This window comes from Camelus ferus, chromosome 24 (assembly GCF_009834535.1).
Source record: "Camelus ferus isolate YT-003-E chromosome 24, BCGSAC_Cfer_1.0, whole genome shotgun sequence".
Classification (NCBI taxonomy): Eukaryota; Metazoa; Chordata; class Mammalia; order Artiodactyla; family Camelidae; genus Camelus; species Camelus ferus.
Genome location: NC_045719.1, coordinates 15,012,929 through 15,038,432, shown reverse-complemented (window position 1 = coordinate 15,038,432; position 25,504 = coordinate 15,012,929). Strand labels below are relative to the sequence as shown.

Below are 25,504 nucleotides of genomic sequence, written 5' to 3'. Positions count from 1 at the left end.
TTTTAAAGGTATTTGTGGGGTGTAAGAAATGTAAAATAATTATTTGGTTTTAGACCATTAAACATATGACAGGAAAATGTTTAAAATAATAACGTATGTTCACAAAGAAACACATAAACTAAAATCTTCCAGGACAATGTGAAGAAACTATATGGAAAAGAGGAGAGAGAAGTTAACGGACTGGATTGGATATTCAATAAACCGTTGAAAGAATGAATTGAAAGGCATCAATTTTTCTGATGTACAGCATGTTCAGACATGAAAACATTGGTCATATTTAGCTGCTGCTTGTGTGTGTGTGTGTGTGTGTGTGTGTGTGTGTGTGTGTTGTTTAACGCCTTTATTGTGGTCTGGTTCCTGTACAGTAAACTACACATATTTCAGATGTACAGTTTGATGAATTTTGACAGATGTGTACACCAATGAAATCATCTCCACAATCAAGATAGCTAACATTTCCATCACTCCCCAAGAGGTGCAAATTTCCAGTTCCCAACTTATCCCTTCCCACCCCCTTCACCCTCTGGTAACCATAAGTTTGTTCTGTGCATCTGTGAGTCGGTTTCTGTTTTGTAGATAAGTTCTTTTGTGTCCTTTTTATTTTAGAGCTGCTAATTTAGTTCTTATTCTTTCATCTGGGTGTGTTAATTCTTCTCAGAATGGTTTCTTGTAAGTGCTCCCATGCATGTGTGATTCTGAAGTCTCCCTGTCCAATGAGATGACAAACATGGGTGAGACTAGAAGGTTCGAATTTATTCAGCTTTACTACAGACACAAGGGCTATACCAAATGTGATTATTCATTTGGTCCCTATGCCAAAATATATTTGAGGCTGCTAATAGTAAAAGATCACAGACACAAGAGAAAAATAACTAGAGAATGCTTTAAGAACAAGCGCCCAAATTGAGAGAGAAGAAAAATGGAGTGAAGGGAATAGATGTGGTTTATATCAGGAAACCCAGGCTCTATTATTTGAACCAAAATATCAGTGATCATGACACACAGGGCAAGAAAAAGAACATATAAGAGTTCTAAAGCTCTTATTTCATGAGAGGAGACATCCTATTTTGTCTCTTTTGCATGATCTTTTTTAAGGACAGTAACAGTATCTGCAGCCAGTTTTAAGGGAACACAGAGATGTTCTGGACCCGCAGGAACACAGCAACCACTAGCCACACGGGCTTTTGAGCCCTTGTCATGAGGCTAGGGTGAAGGAAGGCATGCTGAAAGTGTAAAACACGTGGGATTTAAAAGACTTGATGTAAAAAAAAATTAATTAATGATTCTTCTAATTCAGATGTATTGGTTTAGACAAAACGTATTATTAAAATTAATTTCACCTCTTTTTATTCTTTTAATGTGGCTATTAGAAAACATAGAATTGCATATGTGGTTTGCATGGTATTTCTGTGAGGCAGCACTGTTCGATAGGGTAATGTCTCATTTAATATGGAAATGTTAGGACTTGGTGGCACATCCTTGGCCTTCCTGGGTGTGTAGCTTTCAGGTAATCTGTTAGCTCGGAGATTGAACATCTACAGACCACTTAATGAGTGCTTGGCATACATACAGATTCCCCCTGTCTTGGGAAAATTTTTCTCAAATATTGATCAAAAATTTAAAATAAACTATTTCATACTCATGGAAAGAGACTCTATAGGCTTTCCTAAACTGTACTTGGTTTGATGATAGCTTGAATTGGTTCAGGTTCCAAATCTTCTAACAAATGAGAAAACATAAATCGCAATTACAGGTAGTTGGACATGTTGGCAAATATCTGATGTCTCTGTCAGATGGTTCTGGGTATTCCGACCAAATGGACCTATACATTTGAACTCTCAACGTTGACTGCTTTTGTTCCCTTGTATGTTACATCCCAATGCTGAAAGACCTGGAAGATAATTTCAACTGCTTATCTAATCTGTTCTTTGGGTGGCTTGGTTCCTGAAAACTATTTCTTGAAGTTCTGAACATTATTCATATTTGAATGATTGTTAGGCTCACCATTGCTTTCTTTCTCTGTTGAGTGAAAACATTCATCTATTGTTCAGAAACAAACTTTGTATACAGTAATGGAGTTCACATTTTATTTACATCTTTGAAAACCTGCAATTACTTCTGTGTTGCTTCATTGTTTGCCAATCCCAGGACTCAAGTAATTTTCTTGTATTCAGTAAACACTTATTAAGTACCTATTGCCTGCAAGGATTGTGCTTCCCTGAATTTAGACGTGTTGAATTTGGTGCTAATGGGACTTCTAAGTATAAATATCCAATATCCAGGCTCTTCAATATGTCTATAGAACTGAAAAGAAATGTTGACTATGTCAAATATATTTATTATATAATTATACAGACATTTGCGCAAGAAAATTTCAAATGTTTAACTTCACTGATCTTCAAAAAGATGCCAATTAATACAGGAAAGAGATACTATTTAACACGCATTGAATTTTAAAAATACTCAGTGATGGCAAGATTGTGTTCCAACTTAGCCTCTTGGTATAAATTGTATAAATTGATGTATAAATTGATTTAGGTATTTCGGGGAACTATATAGCGATGCATGGTAAACATAAAGAATTGTGTGGTACCCTTTGATTTAATAATCTCACTCTAGAAAATTTATCCCCAGAATGTGAACCAAACGACAAAAGAAAATCTCTTCATAGGCCAGCAGCCCTGTGAAGGGGCCCCACTTTGTATTCCCAGTTCTCCTTTCTCAGGCTCTTTTAAAGCCAGTTCAGTCAGGCTTTGGCCCATCTATTCCACGGCTTGTATCAAAGTCCCCAATGAAATACAAGCTGCTTAATCCAGAGGTTCTCGGGTCTCATTCACAGTCCTGGAGGGAGCGACTGACATCACTCCCACTTCTTCTCCTTGAGGCACTTGAATCACCTGGCTTCTAGAATGTACCACTTCTGGGTTTCCCTCTTACTCCCCTGGCCAGTCCTCAGGCTCCCAGGACTCAAATCTGAGACCTCTTCTCAGTCTACATTGAAGCCTGTGGTCATCATCGTTCAAGTATCGTGGCTTTAAATATCATCCGTGTGCTGATGACTGCCAGATTTATTATTTCTGGCCAGCCCGTCCTCCTCGTCTCCACACTCATATGTCCATCTGAGAGCTTTCAGGGTATTTCCATTTGTATGTCTAATGGACGTCTCAGACTTCACCTGTCCAGACCCAGCTCCCAGTCTTACCTCCAGATCCAGTCCCTCCAGACCTGCCCATCTCACTTCATGGCAGCTCCTCTCCTTCATTTGCTCAGGCCAGAGTCTGGACATTTCCTCACGACTTCCACAGCCCTGCTGTCTCTTACTTGGATTGTTGCAGGGGCCTCCTAACTGGTGTCTATGCCTCTGTGCCTTGCACCTTTAGTGTGTTCTCCACATGGCAACCAGAGTGATTCTTCTGTGACATTGGTTAGATCACCTCTTCTCCACCCACACCCCCTGAGGGCCCCCCAGCCCACTCAGGCGAAGAGCCACCAGTTCTTCAAAGCTGTAAACAGTGCAAAGCCCCCATTATTTCTTTAAACTTTCTTTCTCTTTCTTCTTAGCTTTTACTCAGCCCACTCCAGCCACACTGGTGCCAAATACGCACCAACCCCTCCTCCTGAGGGTCTCTGTGTAGACTGCTGCCTGTGTTTAGAATTGTGAGAGCTCACGGCCCAGCCCTGTCAATGTCACCTCAGCCACGCCTCCTCCGGCTGCCCCGCCCTCCCCAACACCCGCGCTCTATTTTTAATAGCACTTCTCACCTTCTAACGTATACTCTACTCGTTTATTGTTCTTATCATTTGTCTCCTGCTGAAGGCCAGAGATTTTTAACTGGTCTATTTATTGATTCATCTCCAGCATCTGGAATAATGCCTCTACCTAATAGATGCGAATATATATATATGTTGAGAGCATAAATGAAAGTATGAAAGTTTCCCTATGACTGCCTGATCCCCATGGACGCGTGCAGAGATCTGCCTCATCATAGCTTTTCGTTCCTTTTCAGCTTCCTCTAGTGTTGTATTGTAAACAGCATTCAGAAAGTGACCACCCAGAAACAGTGTGTCGTGGACTTGGCTGTTCAGGGTCTTTTATTCCAAACTGAAAACAACTGCTCTAGAATGCAGCAGCGGTATCACAAATATTCAAGCAGCTTAATAGATCCTTGACATCTTTAGGAATTTGTTCTTCGGAAATCCCCCATATTATGGATACCGCGAGAGTATGGTCTACGCTCATGCATTTCATGCACAGCAATAAAAAGGCAAGAAGGAAGCCGCGTGCTGCTCCAGATGCTGCGTGGCTCACTCGTTGGAAGGGAGCTCGTCCCCTGGTCAGCCTCCTCTGCTCAGGCGCCACGCGTGGGTCGCGGCAACATCGCGAATTAGAGCAGCTCCCGAGCCATCAGCCTCGCCCGGGTATTCTTGAAACCAAGGGTACCTGTGACAGCTGAGGGTCCGCTACATTCTGTTATGTTTGCAAATTTTTTAAACACTAATTTTTAAAAAATCAACTCCCCCAGGTCACTCGACCTTGGTTTTTAGAATATAATATGTGAGGGCATTATTACAACTAAATGACAGCTTGACTTACCGTTAAAAACAAAATGTTGTAAATGCTTATTTATAACAGATTAAGTTTTCACGTCCAGATCATGTCGTGAGTAAGCATCCATTCAATTCGATATTGAGCCTCTGGTGACAAAGTCTGAATGTAAGCGAAAAAAGAGGGAAAAAAATCTGCTTTCATTTTTAAGCTGATTCTTAAATATATATATCCTAGTTCAAGAAAACCTTTTGCCATGGTGACTTTTTTTTTTTTTAATGATAACGCTCAGAAGCCTTTGACAAAGCAGAGTGGGAGTAAGGAAGGGGGATGCTGTCGCCATGGTGACAGCTGTCCAGTGTAAACATCTCACATCTCTTCCGTTTATCGTGTATTTTAGGGCAATTCAAGCTACTGGAACAAGACCGAGATATAAAGGAGCCAGTGCAATATTTCAACAGCGTGGAGGAGGTGGCTAAAGCATTTCCTGAACGCGTGTACGTCATGGAGGAAATAACATTCAATGTGAAGGTAGCTCTGAAAGAAACAAATATTTATCCTCACTAAAATGATTTAGCTTTCAGGTCATTGTGTACACAGTGAGGACTCATCTGTGCCAATTAGGAGGTTCCATCTTCCTAAAAGGTTGGTGTCAGTGGCCAGAAGTACTGTAAGAACTGTGCTGTAGCCGAGCTGACCCCCTACCCTCCAGCTTACTTAGTTAGCATTAGCTTTTGCTAGAATAACTGATAAGGCAGATCAAAAGGTGTTTTTTTTTTCTTTTTTCAAATTTGGATTTTATTCCCTAATATATAACAGTGTTTTGGCTAAATCCTCTGTGAGGCTAGATGCTCTAATTGTAGGAAAAAAGACATATGGTGAATCTAATACCAAATACGTGCATGCCCTGACATCAGCATATATTCATTCTAGTCTTTGTTCTAGTCCTGTATCAGTGTACATAGGGACATGGATGTATCGACTTATTGATCCTTGTTCATCACAGAAAAGCTGAATTTTCTGGGCTGCGCTGGTTTTGCCTTCTTAAAGGGACAGTTCCGTCCCCTCCTATACAGTGAGCAGGCTCCTTGACTAGCCTTGCTGTTTAAGAGGGACTAACGAAAGAAGCAGTGCCACCAACCGGGTCCGACCTTGTTGCCCAAGAACCCATTGCGTTTTCTTCAGCCGTATCAACCATTACGCTGACACATTTGAGAAAGTGTTTACATTGAAAGGATTTTCTGTTTAAACCTCATTTCAGGAGGAAGTCCAATTGAGTCTCTGTTCTTGGAATATTTCAAGATTTAGGGGGCAGACACTGGTTTCTAGGACTCTATGTGAAAAACAGGCTGCACAGCATCTGGGCCCAAGAATGTGACAGTGTCTTCGTGGGTGGGTGTCTCCAGTGCACTCTCAGGGAGGGGGAACATGCCCAAGACATGTCCTTACTGCAGAAGGGATCTGCCCATTTAGCTGGCCTAAGCTAAGTCATTCTTTCCTCCAGCTCTAAAACACAGCTGCCATAGTCTACTTCCTTTAGTTTTATTATTAAAATGAGTGAGAGTTTGTATTTTGTAAAATTCTTTACTAACCAAATTATGCTTGTGTTCAGAAATATTTATAATTTTTAACTCCTTTGGCAGGTCCAGTCTGTGAGACTTGAGGATCACGCATATTCATTCACCTTGAAGACTTGTGAAAACGTACTCATTTGTAAACTTTTTAAGATTCGTTGGCCATAAATTAATCAAATCCTGTTTCATTAGTGTCTTGATATGATTTAAATCTCTTCTTAAAGCTTAACATTTAAAATTAACTAAATGAAAAAAAAAAAGTTGTTTAAAAAGGAAAAGTTAATACGCTAAAAGTCTCCTGAAAACATCTTCATGTGCTGGTAAATGACGAGGATTCAAGCATAAAAAATTTTTTTGTTATTTTTTTAATTTCCTGAAGTATTAAAATCTAACATTCAGTCTTTGGTGGCATATTGTTTACATAAAAGATTTTTTTAAGATGCCTCTAGGAGCTTTTTTTTTATGAGTTTGTATTAAATCAGCAATGAATGAAAGAATAATATTGAAACCAATACATCTTGATAGTTTTTTTCTCACAGAATACTATGGTTGGCTATATTGATTAAAATGTCAATAACAGAGGTGCCATTTAAAAGTTTAACACAACAGTGTGAATGCACTCAACACTACTGACTTGTATACTTAAAAATGGTTAAGATGGTAAATTTTACGTTATATATATTTTATCCACATTTTTTAAAAAGCAAAAAAAGGGAGGGCTTCAAAGGCACAGGTAAGTGTAGAAGCTTATAGCATCCAGAGAGCTGGTCGGATTTGGGTTGAGTTCTGTGCTTTACATACATAAATATTTAATACCTCTAGTCTATTAGTCATAAAGTTTTAAGATACCATCACATCCAGCTGCACTAATCATTGACATCATTCACTTTATTAAAAGAAGAATCAATAAAGAGACGTCAAGAAATTTACGTAAAGTAATAACACGAAGGTCCAAGTGCTTAGTGAATAAACACCCACGTATATAAATAAACTAAGGAGATTTTGGGGAAAGATGTCTGGATACTGCCTGGATTTTTTTTTTAAATGTTGGATGCCATGGTCTTCTTTAAAAATTGATTGCAGTGTGCCGTCTATGCAGAGCTTAATTCGAGAGCTAATCAGGGACAAGAAAGTGCTATGTTTGGGTATTATGTCCCCTGGAGAGGGATAGAAACAATGAAAAACAGTACAACCTATTCACAAATATAGCTGCTATAAATATTTTTAAATGTCATGTGATGTGAAGTATTATAAATATAGTTATTATCCAGGAAGCAATTTTTTAAAAGCTAGGAGAATTCAAACCTCGTCGGAAAACTTCATCCTCTGCCTCCACTTCACATACAGCGTAAATCAGACCTAGAGGCCAGACAACTAAAGCAATGACTTACATTTAAGAACGGGCATCCGACTGGTATCATGATAGTCAAAATACACAAGTGTGTACATATAGTCATATATATTTACAAGTGCAGAATGCAATAAGAGAATGGAGTAAAACAGAAGTACTGAAGGAACAAGAACTCTCATTTTGTTATTTTCCAAAAGTATAACAAAGTTTTACTCATCAAGAAAATGAAAAAAAAAAAAAGGAAAAAAAGAAGAAGAAGAAAATGGAAGAATGCATGGGCAGGTAACCTCTCACTGATCATCTGTGTACATTTCCTCCAGTCCCTCCTAAGCTGATGGCATGCGATGTTTTTAGAACTGCGGTCACCTGCCTCTTACACCACTTTTTCCCTCTATAATATCATCCCCTTCTTGGTTTCCATGGTGAGAACTTTGTTTTTGTTTACTTGCTTTCTTGCATATTTGTTTTTTAACTGTTACAGGCATTTCCCTTAATTATCTCTTTAAGTTTTCTCAACAACTATCTATTCTCATGTTTACTTTCAAAGTCAGAAGATCTCTTAGTTCTGAGTTGGTCATTCCAACTGAAGGCTCATTCCTCTACCCTTTAAAAAAAAAAAAAAAAAAGCTGCACCAATGATTTTCAGTATTCCGTCTTTCTTTAAACAAGCAGCCAGGGTCTAAGGGGCACCTCGGACTGCGTACTGTAGCTCAGGCTTTGGATTAGGAGCTGAGGTCAGACGTCAGCTCCAGGCATCAACTATGGCCATGGTCATGTCACATGACCCCTACGCCCAGGTGTCTTCACCTGCAAAATGGGCAAAATGGGAGATGAGACCACATACCACATACGTTTGTCATGAGAGTTAAATGAAGTAATGCACTCACAGTGCTTTGCAAACATCTAGTACAGGGACTGGCTAACTACGGTCTTGGGACAGGGCACCTATTTTGCAAATAAAGTTTTATTGGAACACAACCACCCCCTCCACTTAGTGTTGTCTGGGGCTGCTTCCAAGACACAGCGCAGAGTCCAGTGATTGGAACAGAGACCATATGGCCCGCAAGCCTGAAATGATTACTCTCTGGCCTTGTAAGAAAAAGTTTGCCAAACCTCTGATTCAAAACATAAAATCCAACCAAAAGAAAATTCCCAACACAGATTATTTCACTTACTCTTTAAAAAAAATTTTTTTTTTCCTAGCACAGATTATTTCACTTACTCTGTTTTAAAATAAGATTTCCCAGCACAGATTATTTCACTTACTCTTTTTTTAGTACTTTGTACTCTGTGACTGAATATTAAGGGTACACTGCATATGTTGTTGTTGTTTCAAAACACCCTTTCACCTCAAATACTTTTTTGGAAACTTACTATACCAGTACCTAGTGAATTATTTTAAATGTCTTCCAGCCTTTTAAACCCAGCCCAGTCATGATGAGAAATTTTCCCACGCATATATTTTCTGCCATCAAAATGATGACAAACAAATTAAGTCTTAATGTAAGTTCTGCCTTTCCTGTGACATTTGTGGAAAGAGGTGGGGGGAAAGGCAGCCTTCTACTTGGCGCTGGGTGACTTGCAGCTCTCCTTAATGGGGAAGAGGCATCCTGACCTCAGTGCTGTTGCCCGGAACCCTTTCCACATTAAAATCACTGCTCTGGAGTCTCGGGGAGACCAGATGCGCTAATCTGGACACTATAACAGTGCTATTTTCATTTCAGTTAGTGAGGTCCAAGCTTTCAGCTCTTCCAGCTTAGATTGCCCCACAGGCAAAATGATAAGTTTGCATTGTCTTCACTGGGGAAAGTGCCCCACTCAGGAACTGTGAGATTTCAGTCAAATGTGGAGTGTAATCACGGCTTCATCCCGCACAGACCTCTTAAGAGCCATTACCCTGTGGGCTGGGGCGGAGCTCAGGTGACGGTCCTGTCACCTGCACATCAGCTCCAGATGACTGGGTTTGGTACCTGTTTTTGGCAGCGTCTTGCCACAGAGCTGCCTAGTGTAGGGGGAAGGATTTCAGGGTCTTTTTTTTTTTCATAAGGTAAAGAATCATAAGATTCAGAGATCTGGGGTGATGCTAAGCTTCTCAATACTGAGAAGCATGACCAAGAATAAAAATGATAAAACATTATAAATAATCTAGCAGGACTAGGAAAGTTACAGACTTTGAATTCTGCTAATCATCAGATTTTAGATCTGGAAAGGCCCTTTACGCATTGCCTCGCCCTACTTCTTCTTTTAACAAATAGGAAAACTAAGAAACAGATGTTAGCCGACTTCATGGATTCATACAGAACCACAAAACAACTTGGCTGCAAAGCCAGGTCACCTAATTCAATCCAGTCATCCCCTTACTCTGTCTCATTTTGTTTGTGGATCTGAGATAAGGCTCCCATTGCGATCAGAAGATCCTTTCACACTGACACCATGGCTTGCACAGTAAAATCATTTTCTTTTTTAAAAATCTAAATAAACGTGCTCAGTAATCACTGCCTACGTAGATCCTTCTGTCTGTTTTATTTCTGAAACGCTTAGGGTCTGACACACAGGATTTGGCAGCTTTTATGAGTATTATATGTGCTGATTTTTAGATCTTTTTTCATTCCAGAGTATGATGCCAATATTTAAAAAATAAAATCCTACAAGTTAACTTGATGTTTTCCATCAGCACCGGTGCCATTTCTAATTAGATAGCATGTGTAAAAACGAGCCCCTTCGAAAATGCTACTGTAACATATTAACGCAGAATTTTTTCAAGTATTAACAGAAACAAGATGAGTTCTTGCATTACTGCTTGAAGAAGTGGTAAAAATACAACGAAGTGGCTAAAATGCATCATTGAATAAATAAGCAGGGGTTCTGAAGTTTAATATGATTTGTGCAACTGGATGCTGGAACTCTGGATTTTTTCCAAAGCTTCCAACTTACTAAGAACCAGCCAGTTTCTCCCTCCGAGTCACAGATTTGAGGCCATCTGTGTGCCTTTTACCTTAACGCCTTAGTTCCCCCTTTTCAAGTGGCCATCTGAAAAAGTGCTGAAGAAATAAAGATCTTCCCCCTCTGCCAGCCAGTTAGACTGTATTTTATTTCCACAACCTAAAATAGTTACCATATTACGCCTATGACTTAGATTTCTTTCTTGCCTCATTTTAACAGGACACACTACGGACAAGGCCTTGAAAATGCATTAATGGAGAGAGTTTGGGCTGCTCTTGCTTCTAACTCTTGTCGTAATTATTTTACTCCCTGTTGTCTTTCTGATCCTGTTTGTCTTCTAAAACGCAAAAACAGCTTATGACCTGACTTTGTTCCGCAGCCATCCTGTGGTCGTCCTGTGAAGTAGCACAACATAGTGAGACTGAAACATTAGAGTTCTTGCAGAGTTTTGGGGTTGTTTTGTTTGAGGAGTGTAGTTCAGACACGATGGTCACATCATTCCTCATTGAAAATACCATCCCTACTTTCTGTCTTGACAATTGAGAAAAGGAATCCGCCTCCTGTGGCAAGTTTACAAGGGTGTCAGAGAGGTGGGTTTTTTCCCTGTGATTCTGCAGACTGGATAAAGATCATTTGCCATGACATTTTTTACCTCCTCTGGAGCCTTTAGGGTATGAGTAACTCTAGGTAGCCAGCTTTGGGGATAGCTGTGAATTGTAACAAAAATTCTGTCCAAAATGACTATAATTTCCTTTCGGTTTCCTAAAATAGATTTCTTTCTTTCTGCCATCTGAAAGAGAAGTACTTGCACAAAATTTAAAGTTAACCTCATCTCCTGAGACGTGTATGACTCTTAACTTTATAGAGAGGGATGCTGCGGACCTGAGAATTAGGTGTTTTACACTCCCATTTAAACTGCTCACTTGTTGCCTTTAAGTTTGTTAGAATACCTTCCTTACCAGTCTGTATTTCCAGTTTTAATTTCCACTTCTATTCCGCTGTGGGCTGGAAACTGCTAACCAAGGTGGGTCGTTTTGAGTTAAGGTCCTCAAAGCCTTCTCCATAAGCCCTAACTTCACATCTTCTTGGTGGCTCGGAGGCCTTTAGCTCACTGCCTTATTCTTGGCTAAGTTCCAGAAGGATCAGAAATCATTGATTATTATACAACCTGAATTTTGTCAAGAGGTAAGAATGAATTTTAAAAATGAAAAGTGAATGATTTTAGAGGCAGCCAATTTTTATTTGTATATTCCAGTTTTTTTAAAATGGCATCTCTTCCTTACCATGAGTCAGATGTCATTTATTTTCACAATTCAATCAGAATGATAAAATTGGATACAGTGGCGAGGCCAATTATTTCAGTGTTTGAAGACAGCCCAGTGCTTTTTTTGTCGTCTGAGGTTTCGAGACCTCCTCTGAAAAACTACCAGTTGGCAAGCCCTCTGCTGCGCCATCACAAATTAAATCATGGCCGTTGTCATCCTTGCCCTATTTCCTGTTTAAAAAAAATAAAACACTCAGGATTGACATTTATCTTAACTCTTCAAGGCCTTCCTTTCTCATTTTCTGCCATTTTCCTAAAGGAAAGAGAAAAATTGACGTTTGGGGGGAAGTGATCTAACAATCAAATATTGTCTATTTAATCAAATATCAATCAGATCAATCCTGCTTTTTTTCCCCCAAGAGTTGAAATTTTAATCTCTGTTACATGTTTGATCTTTAGAACAACTGTTCTTAGAAAATGGGTTGCCTGTTGCCAGAGACAGAAAGACAGAAGAGGAGAGAGAGAAGTGTGTGTGTGTGTGTGTGTGTGTGTGTGTGTGTGTAAATTTTACATCAGTGTTTTTAAATGTTGCTTGATCGTGGGGTATTAATTCTGAACGGTATTATGAATAGCAAAACCCTGATAGTTTCCTGGATTAGACCTATTAAAGTTGTTTAGATAACACGCTTTGAATGACTTCCTCTCAGGAAACATTGAAACTGGAAATGTTAACCAGGCACGCATACTCAGGCACTTAGAACGCATTGTTTCTTCTGCTATTAAAAAAAAATCTTAAAGGAAAGAAATTATGCAAATAAATCACATCTGTAGAAACCAGAAGACTGTTTAGTTCAACTGCCAAAGGAAGAACGCTTATTTATGAAATTCTTTATCTGTCACTGACAATGACCACAAGACGGGTCAGTACGTTCGTCTCATAATCTATGCAGAGCTAATTGCTAGCGTGAATGATGACATCAGAGTTGGAATCGTGGAATCACAGATTGTACTCACATATGTTATGCATTTTGATGTATGGGAGTGGGAGTAACTTCCTTTAGAAGTACAGACATGCACGAAAATGTAGACAAAACTATGGACTGCACCCAGAGAGTGACACTTAGTGAGGATAGTTCTGATCTGTTGAATCTGTGCCTGCACCATCTGACTCATGTCCCACAAACTGTGTGGACACCTTCTTTCAGTTCATTTGATGTGCGTTCCTCACCAGACCTGTAATTTCTTCATTCTGGAAGGTGTGTGTTTCTAAAGGTAAATAAGGAAAAATATAGTGAGTACTGATGTAAAAGAGTTGGAAAGAGCCATTTCTTCTTGTTTTTCCTTCATGTTTGAGAAGCACTGTTGGCTCCCTCTATGTTCACTGGAAACAGCTTGTTGTATGAGTGAACTTGTGTGTGTTTCTCAAATCTCATGAGAACCCTTTCTCTCAACATCCCTGTCTCCATCTTGGTCCAAACAGATGAACTGCCAAGTTTGTTTTTGTTTTTTTTTTTTTTTACCAAGTTCCAGTAAAAAGGAAGTAGAGCAATGCATCTGAGCATTTTGGAGACCAGTTTATCCTAGAACAGTATATTTTGAATCATTTCAGTATGTTCCCTTCCTTTGGAATATAACTGTATTGATATTTCAGGCCCTATTCTGACATTAAGTTTTATTCTGGGATAACATCTTCAATAAAAACTTGAGCAGTTCCTCAGTACAGAAGGAAGGGTGATGCCTAGAGGTAGTGGTTTGGGCTTGAAAACAGTAGTGCATGAAAATAGAAAACAACATGAAAATGCAGAGATGTGAAAGGGAATATGAAACAGAATTACAAGAATTAAACTTTCAAGAATCATTGTTAATAAAGGTAATAATAACAATAATGGTCTCCATTTGTTGAGAGCTTACCACTGTGGGAAGTTGTTTGCATACGTCGGTTAAGCTTGAGAAGTAGCTGATGGTGTTCTCATTTTATCGATGAGGAAACTGAGTCTCAAAAAGGCAGAACACTTCGTCTGAGGTCACCTAACAGTAAACAAGATTGAGACTCAGCTCGTAGTTTTGTTATTAGTATTGTACCATTGGTAGTATTGTGCCAGTTAATTTCCAAAGGCCATGGTCCTTTTCATTCGTCTCTACCCGGGGTCAGCAAACCTTTTCCGTAAAGGGACAAAGAGTAAATAGTTTAGAGTTTGCCGGCCATACAGTCCCTCTGCACGTTACCATCGGAGAGTGAAGGCAGCCAGAGACCATGCGGAAAGGAATGGGCATAGCAGTGTCCTAATAAAACTTTATTTACAAAGTCAGAGGCGGGGCCAGCACGGACTGTAGGCAATAGTTTGCTGACCTCTGATCTATATTGTTATAAGCTTAACTAGATACTCACTGCAAGTAAAAGCCTTAGGGTTAAACCAAAAGTTAAAATTAATAGCCAATAAATCTTTTCTGAGGACCTTTGGTGACCAAAGTCAGGAGAATAAAATAACTGAAACCTTGAAAGTACTGGTCCCGTAGGAAAAGAAAGACAGCTATCCTATGTGCGAAGTATTGTCCTGTATAAATTATGTATTAGCTTAAAAAAGCCCTGCTCTATATTCTCCAAAACTGTGAAGGTCATGAAAAACAAAGAGAGGTCAAGAAACTCACAGAACAGAGAACTGGTTGCAGTGTGATATCCTGGTTTGGTCCCAGAACAGAAAAAAGACATTGGTGGAAAAAACTAGTGAAATCCAAATAAAGCTTGTCATGTGGTTAGTAGATTGTACCATGTTCATTTCTTAGCTTTGACCATGTGCCACGGTTTTGTAAGATGTTAACAGGAGAAGCTGAGTGAAGGGCATTACAGGTACTCTTTCCACTACCTTCACAACTCTTCTACAAATCTGAAATTATTCTAAATTAAAAAGTTAAATTGTATTTATTTATTATTTATTACTGAATTTAAATTCCCAAACTTATTCCGATGTAGAAGTCCAGGTGAATGCTGAGACTGAAACTAAACACAGTTAAGTTGAGGTCTTGTTGAAAAAAAATATAGTAACAATACTTACCTGAGTCACCTAAAATGGATTTTAAACCTTAGGAGCCCTTAACTGCCCTTAAATATTGTGCTGCCGTTTATGTACTGATAACGCCTCCTTCAGACAAATTCCCTTCACTACAGAGACGAGAGAACTGTTTGTTTTTTATAGCACTGATTTTGATTGACGAATTCCTTTTTCCAAAGATTAAAATTATATAGAGATGACCCAGAAGAGGTAAGAAATTATTTACAAGGATTGTTACCACCTAGTTCTGTAAATACATATGATGGTGACTACCCAGTAAGCCATCTGAACATTGTCAGTCACTTTACCCAAGATGCTTTTTTATTAACATAAAAAGAAAAAGTTCATCTCAAGCTTAATGTAAGCCTGATACTAAAACCAGGTAAAGATAACATAATAATAAAACTGTACATTACTCTCACCTGTGGCTAAGATACATAGATCATAGATAAATACTGTCAAGGAGAAACATGCCATATAGTTTTAAGTGCGCCATGATCAGGTAGAGATTATTTCAGGCACGTAAGTTTTTTTTTTAATATTTGGGAACCTACTATTATAATATAAAATCTGTACCTCAATTTAAAATTAACACATAACTATCTTATTGGATACAGAAACCATTTGGTAAAAATAAAAAATTAATCTCTTCATGGAAACTTTTAGAAAACTAGAATTGGAAAGACTAATATGATTTTAAAAATCCCATTTCAAGCCAACAAATTTCTCATAGTTGATATTAAAACACAGGTGATATTCACAATAAAATGTGAAACAAACACTCTCACCACCACCGCTCTGTTGTGGGAGAGAAAGGGTGAAAACTGAAAAAAATGAAAGTAAATTTTTCAATTGCATAAGATACGATCACCTAGGAAGCCAAAGAAAATCAACTGGAAAGAATTATTACAGTAAGATTACTGGACATAACAGAATAGCAACAAACTGAGTTCCACAACCACAGATAGAAATATGAGTAAGTGTAATATTGATGAAGTACCATGGGCAATAAATATTAGACATTTCAAATACACTTAGCTTTGTCCATGCAATTCCACTTCTCAGTCTTTATCCTAAGGAAATAACTGAAGTGCAGAAAAGTTTGTTGCAGTAATATTATAATTGCTAAAAATTGGGAAATCCCATCTGTCTGACAATAAGGAACTGGTCAAATAAATTAAGGCATATCCATATAGAATGGAATACGTTAGGTCAGTATTACAATTGATGGAGTGTATACACAGGAAAATGGATACGTTATAGTGAAAAATTCAGCAATAAAATTCGGTGTGTTTATATATAGCTCTGAGATAGATTGATAGACTTTTTTTTCTATTGATATAAAATTGTTAACAGAGGTTATCTTCAGTGGTCAGATTGTATAGAATTTGTTTTGTTTTGTTTTAATATCTGTATTTTCTGCTATTTCTTCCAATGAATGTGAGTAGTTTGTATAATAAAATAAAAGAAGGGGGAGAAATAAGACATTTTTAAGCCCTTTGTCCCAGTTCCAGTTTTAGAAAAAATTGGAAATGTAATAAAATTACGTTAAAAAAAAGAAGTAGAGTTTTAATAGTTAAAGAATTTTCTACAATGGTATTCATGAAAGTATTTTTATAACTGAAAAAGATGCAGTGATAATATTAATGTCCCCAAATAATTACCCATATGGTAGACTACATAGGAAAAGAAATTGGAAGGATGTTTATCAAATCATTAAGCGTTTCTATCTCTGAGTCAGGCTCATGGATATTATTTTATTTTTGTGTTTTTCTTCTGTATTTCCTAAAGTGTTACTAATGAATACAGAGCACCTTTTTCTTCAGGAAAAAAACATGTGTTTTTAAAAGTCTAAGCTAACATCATCTGGTTATCGTTAACCACATAAATATTATAAAAGAAATGGAGTGTCTAAATTTGGTATTAAAATAAAACAGCATTTTTCTTTGTGTGAATAAACAAAAGAAAACCACCCTAAAATTTGATCTGTTCTGTGGTAGGTTGCTTCAGGCTGAATGCAATGAAGACACCGAAGTTTACAACATCACCCTATGTACAGGGGATGAACTCACACTAATGGGCCAGGCAGAAATCCTGTATGCAAAGACTTTCAAGGAGAAGTCACGACTCAACACCATCTTCAAAAAGATTGGGAAGCTCAATTCCATCAGCAAGCTGGGAAAAGGCAAAATGCCCTGCCTCATCTGCATGAACCACCGGACCAACGAGAGCGTCAGCCTCCCATTCCAGTGCAAGGGCCGGTTCAGCACGCGGAGCCCCCTGGAACTTCAGATGCAGGAGGGCGAGCACACCATCCGCAACATTGTGGAGAAAACCAGGCTTCCCGTGAATGTGACGGTGCCCAGTCCCTCCACCGAGGAACCCGTACGACCTCCACTTCATCCGCGAGGGGCACCGCTACAAGTTTGTGAACATCCAGACCAAGACCGTGGTGGTCTGCTGTGTGCTGCGGAACAACAAGATCCTCCCCATGCACTTCCCTCTGCACTTGACCGTCCCCAAGTTTAGCCTCCCGGAACACCTGGTGAAGGGGGAAGTATGGCCCGAAACCCTGGTCCATCACTGGCTGGGTATCTGCCAAGAACAGTTCGACATCGATGAGTATTCACGGGCGGTCCGCGACGTGAAAACGGACTGGAACGAGGACTGTAAGAGTCCCAAGAAAGGCCGGTGCACTGGCCACAACCACGTGCCCAACTCCCTCAGCTACGCTCGCGACGAGCTCACCCAGTCCTTCCACCGGCTCTCGGTCTGTGTGTATGGCAACAATCTCCATGGCAACAGCGAGGTGAACCTCCACTGGCTGCAGGGACCTGGGGGGAGAGTGGGCCCCCTTCCCTCATGACATCCTGCCCTATCAGGACTCGGGTGACAGCGGGAGCGACTACCTTTTCCCAGAAGCTAGTGAAGAATCAGCGGGCCTCCCGGGGAAGTCGGAGCTCCCTTATGAAGAGCTGTGGTTGGAGGAAGGCAAGCCCAGCCATCAGCCTCTCACGCGCTCCCTGAGCGAGAAGAGCAGGTGTGATCAGTTTAGAGGTTCTGCCCGGGCCAAGTGCGCAACTTCTCCCCTGCCTGTCCCCGGAACTCTGGGAGCAGCAATGAAGTCTTCAGAGATTGCCCTACCTCCACCTCCAGTGCCTCCCAAATCTGAAGCCGTAAGTCCTTTCTGTTTTTGAGTGAATGTGCTGGTCCTTCTGGTCTTTCTGCCCAGTCACCTGCTAATTTCTTTTCTTTCTTAAAAAAAAGAAAAACTCCCCAACAGACGATTCTCAGGATGAACAAATGTGTTTAATTTGCAGTGATACATAAATAGTAGTTTTCCTGTACGTTTGATAGGAAACTTTTGGAGGGTTCTTACTAGAAGAGGTTTGAACACGCTGCCTAGAGAACGGATAATAGGGGGAGAGTGCAGAAGGCGGAGCTGAGAAGAGGTATGAACACGGTGATGGAGGTATGAAACCAGGATGCTGTGAACCATAGCAGCTGGTCGCTGCAGATGGCGGGGGGGAAATAAGCCACTTCGGAACATGTTTTAGAGGTGGAACCAACAGTATTTACTGATAAATTGGATGTGGGTAGTGAAGGAAAGAGAGAAATCAGGAGGAACCCTTAGATTTGCAGCCTGAGCAGCAGAGTGGATGTTAGTGCCACTTACACGGATGGGGAATGACTGAGGAGTAGATTTATTTGGTGGGAGGGGGGTGCAAGAGACATGAGCATCATTTGTAACTCTCTCCTGTACCCTTGAAGTTACACGGAGATCAGAGCATTGTGGGTGCGCCCAAGTGCACGCCACACGCACACACACCACAGAGCAGAACTAGGTGCTAGCGTGGTTCCATTTACCTCCTTAAATATAATTCATTCAGAGCTCGGGGGAGCGTCTATCAAATTTTAATGTAAAGTGATCCTACAGGACAGAAAGGGCCCTCTGTTTTGAGCCATGTCCTTTGATTGACAGGCACTCTGAACCTTCGCAGCTCAGTTTTGATCACTGGATTTCTTTATATCTGAAGGGAGAAAGCGTTCAAGGCATAGGGTGTGATTCTCTTTTTTTCTTCTACCTCCAGCAGAATCCTTAAAAATAAAATTACACAAACCCCAATAAATAGAAGAATTACCATCCAAACCCACCTGACTAAAGCACAGATTGGAGGGAAGGGGTCTCCCCATGGCCCTGTGCCCCCACCGGGTGGCCTGTCTGGAACCCTGGGGCTGTGCAGAGCCTTGTTTCAAAACCACGGAATTACTGGGCTAGATGCTAGAAAAGTCACCATCAATAACCCCTGGACTCTGGACTCTAGTACCTTTTTGTTTTATAGAGAAGGGAACAGATGAAAAGAGAGGACAACTGTACAGGTTAAAATGTGGGAGGGCTACAGAGGTCATGTGGCGGAGAAGGGGGAGTCAGAGGGGAAGGAAACCTCTAGCTGGGCGATGAATGAGGGAAGCCTTCATGGAGAGGATATTTTCAGATGAGCTGAGGGAATATACACGGACGGGAAGAGCGGAGAGAAAGAAGGGCATTGCAGACAGAAGGGTGTGAGCAAAGGCTGGGGCTGATGAGGAAGAGCCCAGAGTCCTGCTGGGCCAGTGGAACAGGGCTGACTAAGGAGAGTGAAGGGCAGTGGTGGCCTCCAGGCTGGAACCAGGTCATGGACAGCCGGGCAGCCCTCTGTGCAGGACAATCGTGGGTAGCTGTCCGTGCAGAGCCCTCACTGCTGCAAAGCTTTCCTGAGAGGAGACCTACCTCCAGTGTCTGTCCCACTGACACAAAAACTCCCCAGAAGTTGCAGGTCTGGACTTTTCCCTGCTTTTTCCAGATTCTTCCAGGACCTTAAGACACAAGCCCAGAGAGCCCCGTACCTAGTAGGGGTCGTGGAATTTTGGGGGGAAGTCTTGGTGGAGTCAGAGTCCTTGGTTCTTCTATTCATGTCAGATGGTGTTCCCTCCCTCCTCCCAAAAATAGTAAAAGGTAAGGGGACACTCTTAGTAAGTACTGTAGGCAGTTTTAGGAAATGTCTCAACTCAGCTATGCGTTTGATACTGCTTGAAGCTTGGGGTACTTATCTTCAGTAAGAATATGACCACATGAGCTTTTCCTAGAGAACGTTGGTCGCACTGGCACACAGTGGGGACTCATTGACTCATCCCAGGTGGTCACACCCGGAGTCATTTATGTCACCCCGTCTTGAGGTAGGAAACTGGCAACACTTCTTTGCACTGTGGCTAATGAAAGATGAGTAAGAACATAAATATTAAGAGGCCCTGTCTTGACCTTGGTACTAAAAGAAAAATGTTAGAGTTAAATTTGAAACTAAAAGCAAATCTCACAGCTGGCAGAAAAGGTTTTGGCCTCCTGTCGAAGCTGTAATTTCTTATGACGTAAGAGAACCTTCTCGGAGCGTGTTCAGTGTTTATAGAATGCTGTAGTCATAAGGACGTTGTATAAACACCTGAAATTACTTAATTTCCTTTTTTTAAGAATTAGGCATTTCAAATGAAGTCATATTTTTTTATTGGTTCTACGACCACGAAATGAATTTTCCGTTTTTAGCCTGTGCGTGGGATGCAGAGAACGTCATGATTGTTAGATGTGGCTTCAGCTCGTAATTTTCAAAAGGGAACTTTAATGGGGCATAAATTCAAGTGCTCCCACAGAACTAAACAGAACTGCTTCGGACAGTGACAGTGGGCGGGACCTGGGAGAGAGATGGGCCGCGTGTCTCACAGCTAGTCTGCCTCATAATTAAAGACAGAAGTAAGTTTTCAAGCAAGGCCACTTCCAAGTGAGATGTTACCTGGGAAGGTGACAACTCCTACCAGGTCTTCAGGAACAGAAGATGCTGGAGACGTGAAAAAAACCACGTCTTTCATAGCCAGGGAAGGAGAGCTGGTAATCAGAGAATGAACTCTGCTTTGCCACAGTCCATGGCCCAGTCGTGTTAAATTCTAGAGGGACAGTGACATCACTGCTGTGTCTGTCAGCCTGTCCCATTTTCTCCTCATTCTTTTCTTCTCTCCCTGATCCAGGGTTCTAAGTCAGAGCCAACATCTGTGCTCTTCCCCAGCAGATTGTGACGATCTTTGTTTCTTTCCGTAGGAAGTGAGACTAAATCTGTCTCCATCCACGATCGCATTTGTAGGGTTCCCAGCAGTGGGCTGCAGCCCCAGCGGCATCCCAGTATGCCTGTCTACCATCCTCCCCGCATCCTAAAGTGGAAAACCAGGCTTTGGCGCTGAACAGAAAATCCTCAGTGGAGGAGTATCAGTTTAGCCCTGTTATTGTGCTCTGTCCCTAATGTGGCTATTTAGAATTATACTTAGTCCAGATCTTGGTAAAGAACATTTAATTTTTTTTTTTTAAATACAAAACCCTGCCACTCACCTTTCCCGAGTTTAAGAGGCCATCCCCTCCCTAACTGGAATGTCCCAGGGAGGAGGGAACGGCTCCTTTTTCCGGGCACGGAAAGGATGCAGCCACTTGTATCCTTTAAAAACTCACTGCAGAGGAGCCCAAGCTGGGGAGCCACCTAGCTCGCTAAGCGGTGACATTTTCATTCTGTAAAACTGTGCAGAGTGCCCTCAAATCAGAATAACCTGACAGGTTTCTCTTAAGTGGGTTATCCTTTTTGGTCCATATGTTTATTCCAAACATATCCTCTGTTTCGTAACATTGTGGGCCTCATTCCATAATTGTAATTGTCTGCCAGTTGGCCGGTAATGTGTAAAATATTTACCCAGATACACTCTACAAGTGACAGTCTTCAAGAGCTGCCTTTTTGAGTATTTTTCCCCCTCTTTGGAAGATGCCATTCTGGAGAGCAATGATGAGAAGGCTTGGTACTGCATGAAATTCTGTAAGTAGAATGTTTGACTCCCAGACTACTCTGGGCTGTGCGCTGAATTACAAAGTCAGTATCAAAACCACAGGATCACAACTCTTCTAAAGCTATTTGTACAATAGTATCAAACCTGAGGATCCCAGAACCCAGGGATTAATTAATGTCCCCTGTCTTCAGTAACAGCAAAAAAAAAAAAAAAAAGGTTGGATGTTAACATTAGCAATTCCTGAGATTTGTGAAAAGAAAATCATAAACGGAGCTCTAGGTTGTAAACCACTGGTTTAAGCAAGTGTCAGCACAGTAGGGACGGAGAATTTGTTAGCCTTCGGGATGGACTGGGACGCCCCCTTGGGCATAGGAGAAGCAGGGTGTGAGGGCTGAGCTATCAGATGGATTAGCTAGAAGTCCACCGTGGATAAAGTGCCTGTAATGGAGCACTTTATGTTGCTGTTGTGGACGTTTGAGAACAATAAGATGTAAAGGGTGAATTTAACGCCAGATTCCAGGCTGGACCTAGTTCAGGAGGTGCTTGAAAAGACGGACTGAGCTGTACAGCAGTCAGGCAGGTGTCTGAATCTGCCTCAGACAGACTGAACAGCTGATGGGAAAATGGAAGGAAACACTGAGCATCCTGGGAGCCTGCCTTCCCCTTCTCCATGGAATGTAACTGGAAGCAGAGAGAGGCACTTCGCCACACTATGTGGTAGACAACTCGAAGCACAAAGCATCGCGTCTAAGAACCACGCGTGGATTTGCATCGTCACTCTGCCACTTGGTACCTTCCTACCTTGGGCAAAATATTTAACCTCCTGAATCAGTTCCCAGGGGAATGAATAACAGCGTCTTCACTGCATTATTGTCTTGTACAAAGTACTTGGCACCTTTCCCTGGCACTCGGGAAGCATTCAATAAATAGTAGCAGTAACTTAATATGGGATGGATTCTTTTTTTAGGGTCAGATAGAAAATAATTTTTTGGAAAATATTTCCTCTGTCCTTCCTTATTAACTAAGGCACCAGGCCTCTCCAAAGAGTCACGAAAGCTTATGGGGACAAGGACACTTGCCTGCACAGCCAGGCCAGCAGAGACCCCTGGCACCCAGGCAGGGGGCAGTCACCCCCACATTCCCAAAGTCCATGTGATAGTTTCCTTTGCTAGGTCTCTAGATATCCCAGAAACCTAACTGGGTTTCAAAATAACAAAACATTCTCTTCATGTGACTTCAAAAATATCTACTTGATAAGCAAGCTTATGTTATATTTGCTGTATATGCATGTATGCTATATATGTTATGGTTACCTCGCTGTGGAGCCAAATTTGTAATCATAAACCAAAAAAAAAAAAAAGGAGCTTAATACTTGGCAGCCTGTGGACCCCAGTAACACGTAATCCTTTCGTTGGGAGGTTGGGGGTTTTGCAGAACTACAGGGTACCTATAAAAAAGCCATATGTGGCTCGAAGCCTGCAAATACTGAAATTCCTAGGGAAAGCTGCAGAACTGTTAAAGCTGAGAAGTTGCCTTGGCTAATTCTGTTACGCAAGGCTAGGCTGGGTCGTGACACTGCCAGGTGCCACACCTGCATGTGGCCACCCTACAGAATGGGGGGCCCTCACAAGACTACCCAGGTTAAGAAAAAGCCATGAAAATATATTGTTTAAAAATGAAGAGAAGTGGCTCTAAGAACTGTTCTGCTCTGGATGTTTATTTTATTTTGTCTTTGGGCTTTCTCCTTCTATTGAATATTAATATTAGAGAAGGCCTTAAAGGGAGAGATTTTCCTAAATGAACTTGACATATTCATAGTCCAGTGTACGTACTAAAAAGATTAATCTGGAAGTGATTATTTACTTTTTCAAAATAATTGCTCTGCAAAAGGACTCACTCGGGATTCCACTAATTAATGAGATCTCCTAAGGCATCTGATATTTAATTCATTTTAATTACCACTTTTGAGGAGTAGTCTGTAAGCAAGCCATCCCAAGGTCTCCCATTTGTTAACTGAAATAAGAACTGAATTATTACTGTGTTTTTGGTAATTTTGGAAACTAATTGCCTTCAGTTTCATGTAGGTTATTTGTTTTTAAATGAAACCATCTAGGCCAGAAATTGTCTTCTCCTGTGTCCACTGAAAGTCTCAATGATTTGAATGTTAATGGAGTCATTGAAATAATTCTATGGGATTGCTCTGGCTCCAAATCTGCACTCTTAGGGTTAGCATTTGCACAAAGTGACATTAATAGGAAGGTTATATACTATTTAAATGTATCTGTCATGCATTATACTCCTTGCTCAGAAAAGGTCTTTATTCTCTGCCCCAATGGCATATTCTTCCTTCGGAGTCCACGGAAGCACCCTGGAATCTAAACAAGTATTCTTTTCAGAACTGCATGCCCTTCTTGCCTCCGAGTAGCGGCCTCCTGTGCCCTCCGCCTTGACTCCCTCGCCCAGGGCCTGGAGGTTGGAGGCCATGTCAGCCCCAGGCCTGCCTTGGGTCCTTATCATCAGCTCAGACAATGGGAAAAAGGAACGTGCGCATCTGGGAATCAGGACTCCGACTGTAAATCACATCTGCCCTTGTGTAATTCATCAAATAGACCTTCATTTATTGCCATCTTGTCATTAGAAAACTTTAACTTCTACTGGGCTGAAAATATCGCTGATGGGTATGTTACAGGGTTGTGACCTCTTTGTATAAAAGCCTCTTTATAAATAAGATTTCTTTAGGCTGGAATGATTTTGTTATTGAGGAGAGGGAGTGTGGGAAGAAACGTAAAATACAGGGCAGAGGCCGTGCAGTGAAGGCAAAGTTACAAAGTTCAGGAAAGCATGGTTACAAAACTCCTTTCTTTGGAACGCTGACACTATCTCGGAGTCAGCTTTTTTAGAGAAGGAAACTCATAGTAAAGGTGAGTCCAATCTCCAATCAAGCTCACCTTGTATATATGTTTTATGAATTGTCATCAACAGGGAAACAAAATAATCCTGAGTCTGCCCAAGGATGGCAGAATCCCTTAGTGTGATCTGAGACCCGAGATCTTCACCCACAGGCATGAGAGGGTAGACTTTAGACTGTAGACAAGGAAGTGGAAGGCCTCATTGGCAAGTATCTCCAGATCCACTGCCTTGTGTTTAAAAGTTGAGTAATCACTGCTATGAAATTGATTCCTCCTCCCCCCCAAAAAAAACAGTTCAGCAAAGAACATATCATAGTAAGTATTCCGTTTACTTTTCTTAAGCTGTCTCTTTGGTCCAGTTAATGAAGTGGTGTGAAAGTGTCACTTCTTCCACAGAAGACAAGTAGGGGGTTCCAGGAAACTAAGGCTTTCCAAGAAATATTATACCAAAAGGCCCCCATTCCCACACTATGCTGTTTCATAAGTGCTCTGTGTGTCTTTTATTTGTTGTATTCATTTAATTCCTAGGAAGTGTCCGAGAAAGATAATGTCCCAGGAGAAAGAAAATGTTTCATATATATATAAAATATTCCAGTTGTATGTAATGTTTGGATTTTTGTCCTCCAAACATCAACATTTTACCGTTTTCAACCGTGCAATCATGAGCTTTGTACCTATGATTAAATTCTCATATGTTACCTTTAACATGTGGCTATTTAGGGGGCAGACCTTGTTTCCCATTTTCCACAAATTATTGGTCCTTCACTCCCTGCTCAGTTCCCTCCCAGCTAAACAGAGTCACAGCTGGGAGGAGTGGTGGGGAACACACGCTCAGATGCCTATTCCAGGGGTCAGGAAATCAAGTTACGCTTTCTGGCAAGGATTCTGAAAATGAAGAAAATAGCCCCATTCTATGGTGCGTGTGATTCTGACCACAGATGGGAGCTGGGTTTTGACTTTGTTGACCACCTTCACATTGAGACAGGAAGCTTCCCGCGGGGCGTGTCCGTCTTGG

At 40.9% G+C, this 25,504-nt stretch overlaps 1 protein-coding gene across 1 annotated transcript in view; it reads left to right on the top strand.

Annotated features, from left to right (window-relative positions):
- Positions 1-25,504, top strand: part of GAREM1 (GRB2 associated regulator of MAPK1 subtype 1) — a 168,100-nt gene that overhangs the window by 129,838 nt on the left and 12,758 nt on the right. The window contains 5 exon segments of the mRNA XM_032467181.1: positions 4,947-5,077; positions 6,190-6,198; positions 16,739-17,095; positions 17,097-17,549; positions 17,551-17,904. Of these exon segments, the coding sequence (XP_032323072.1) occupies positions 4,947-5,077; positions 6,190-6,198; positions 16,739-17,095; positions 17,097-17,549; positions 17,551-17,904 (1,304 nt within the window).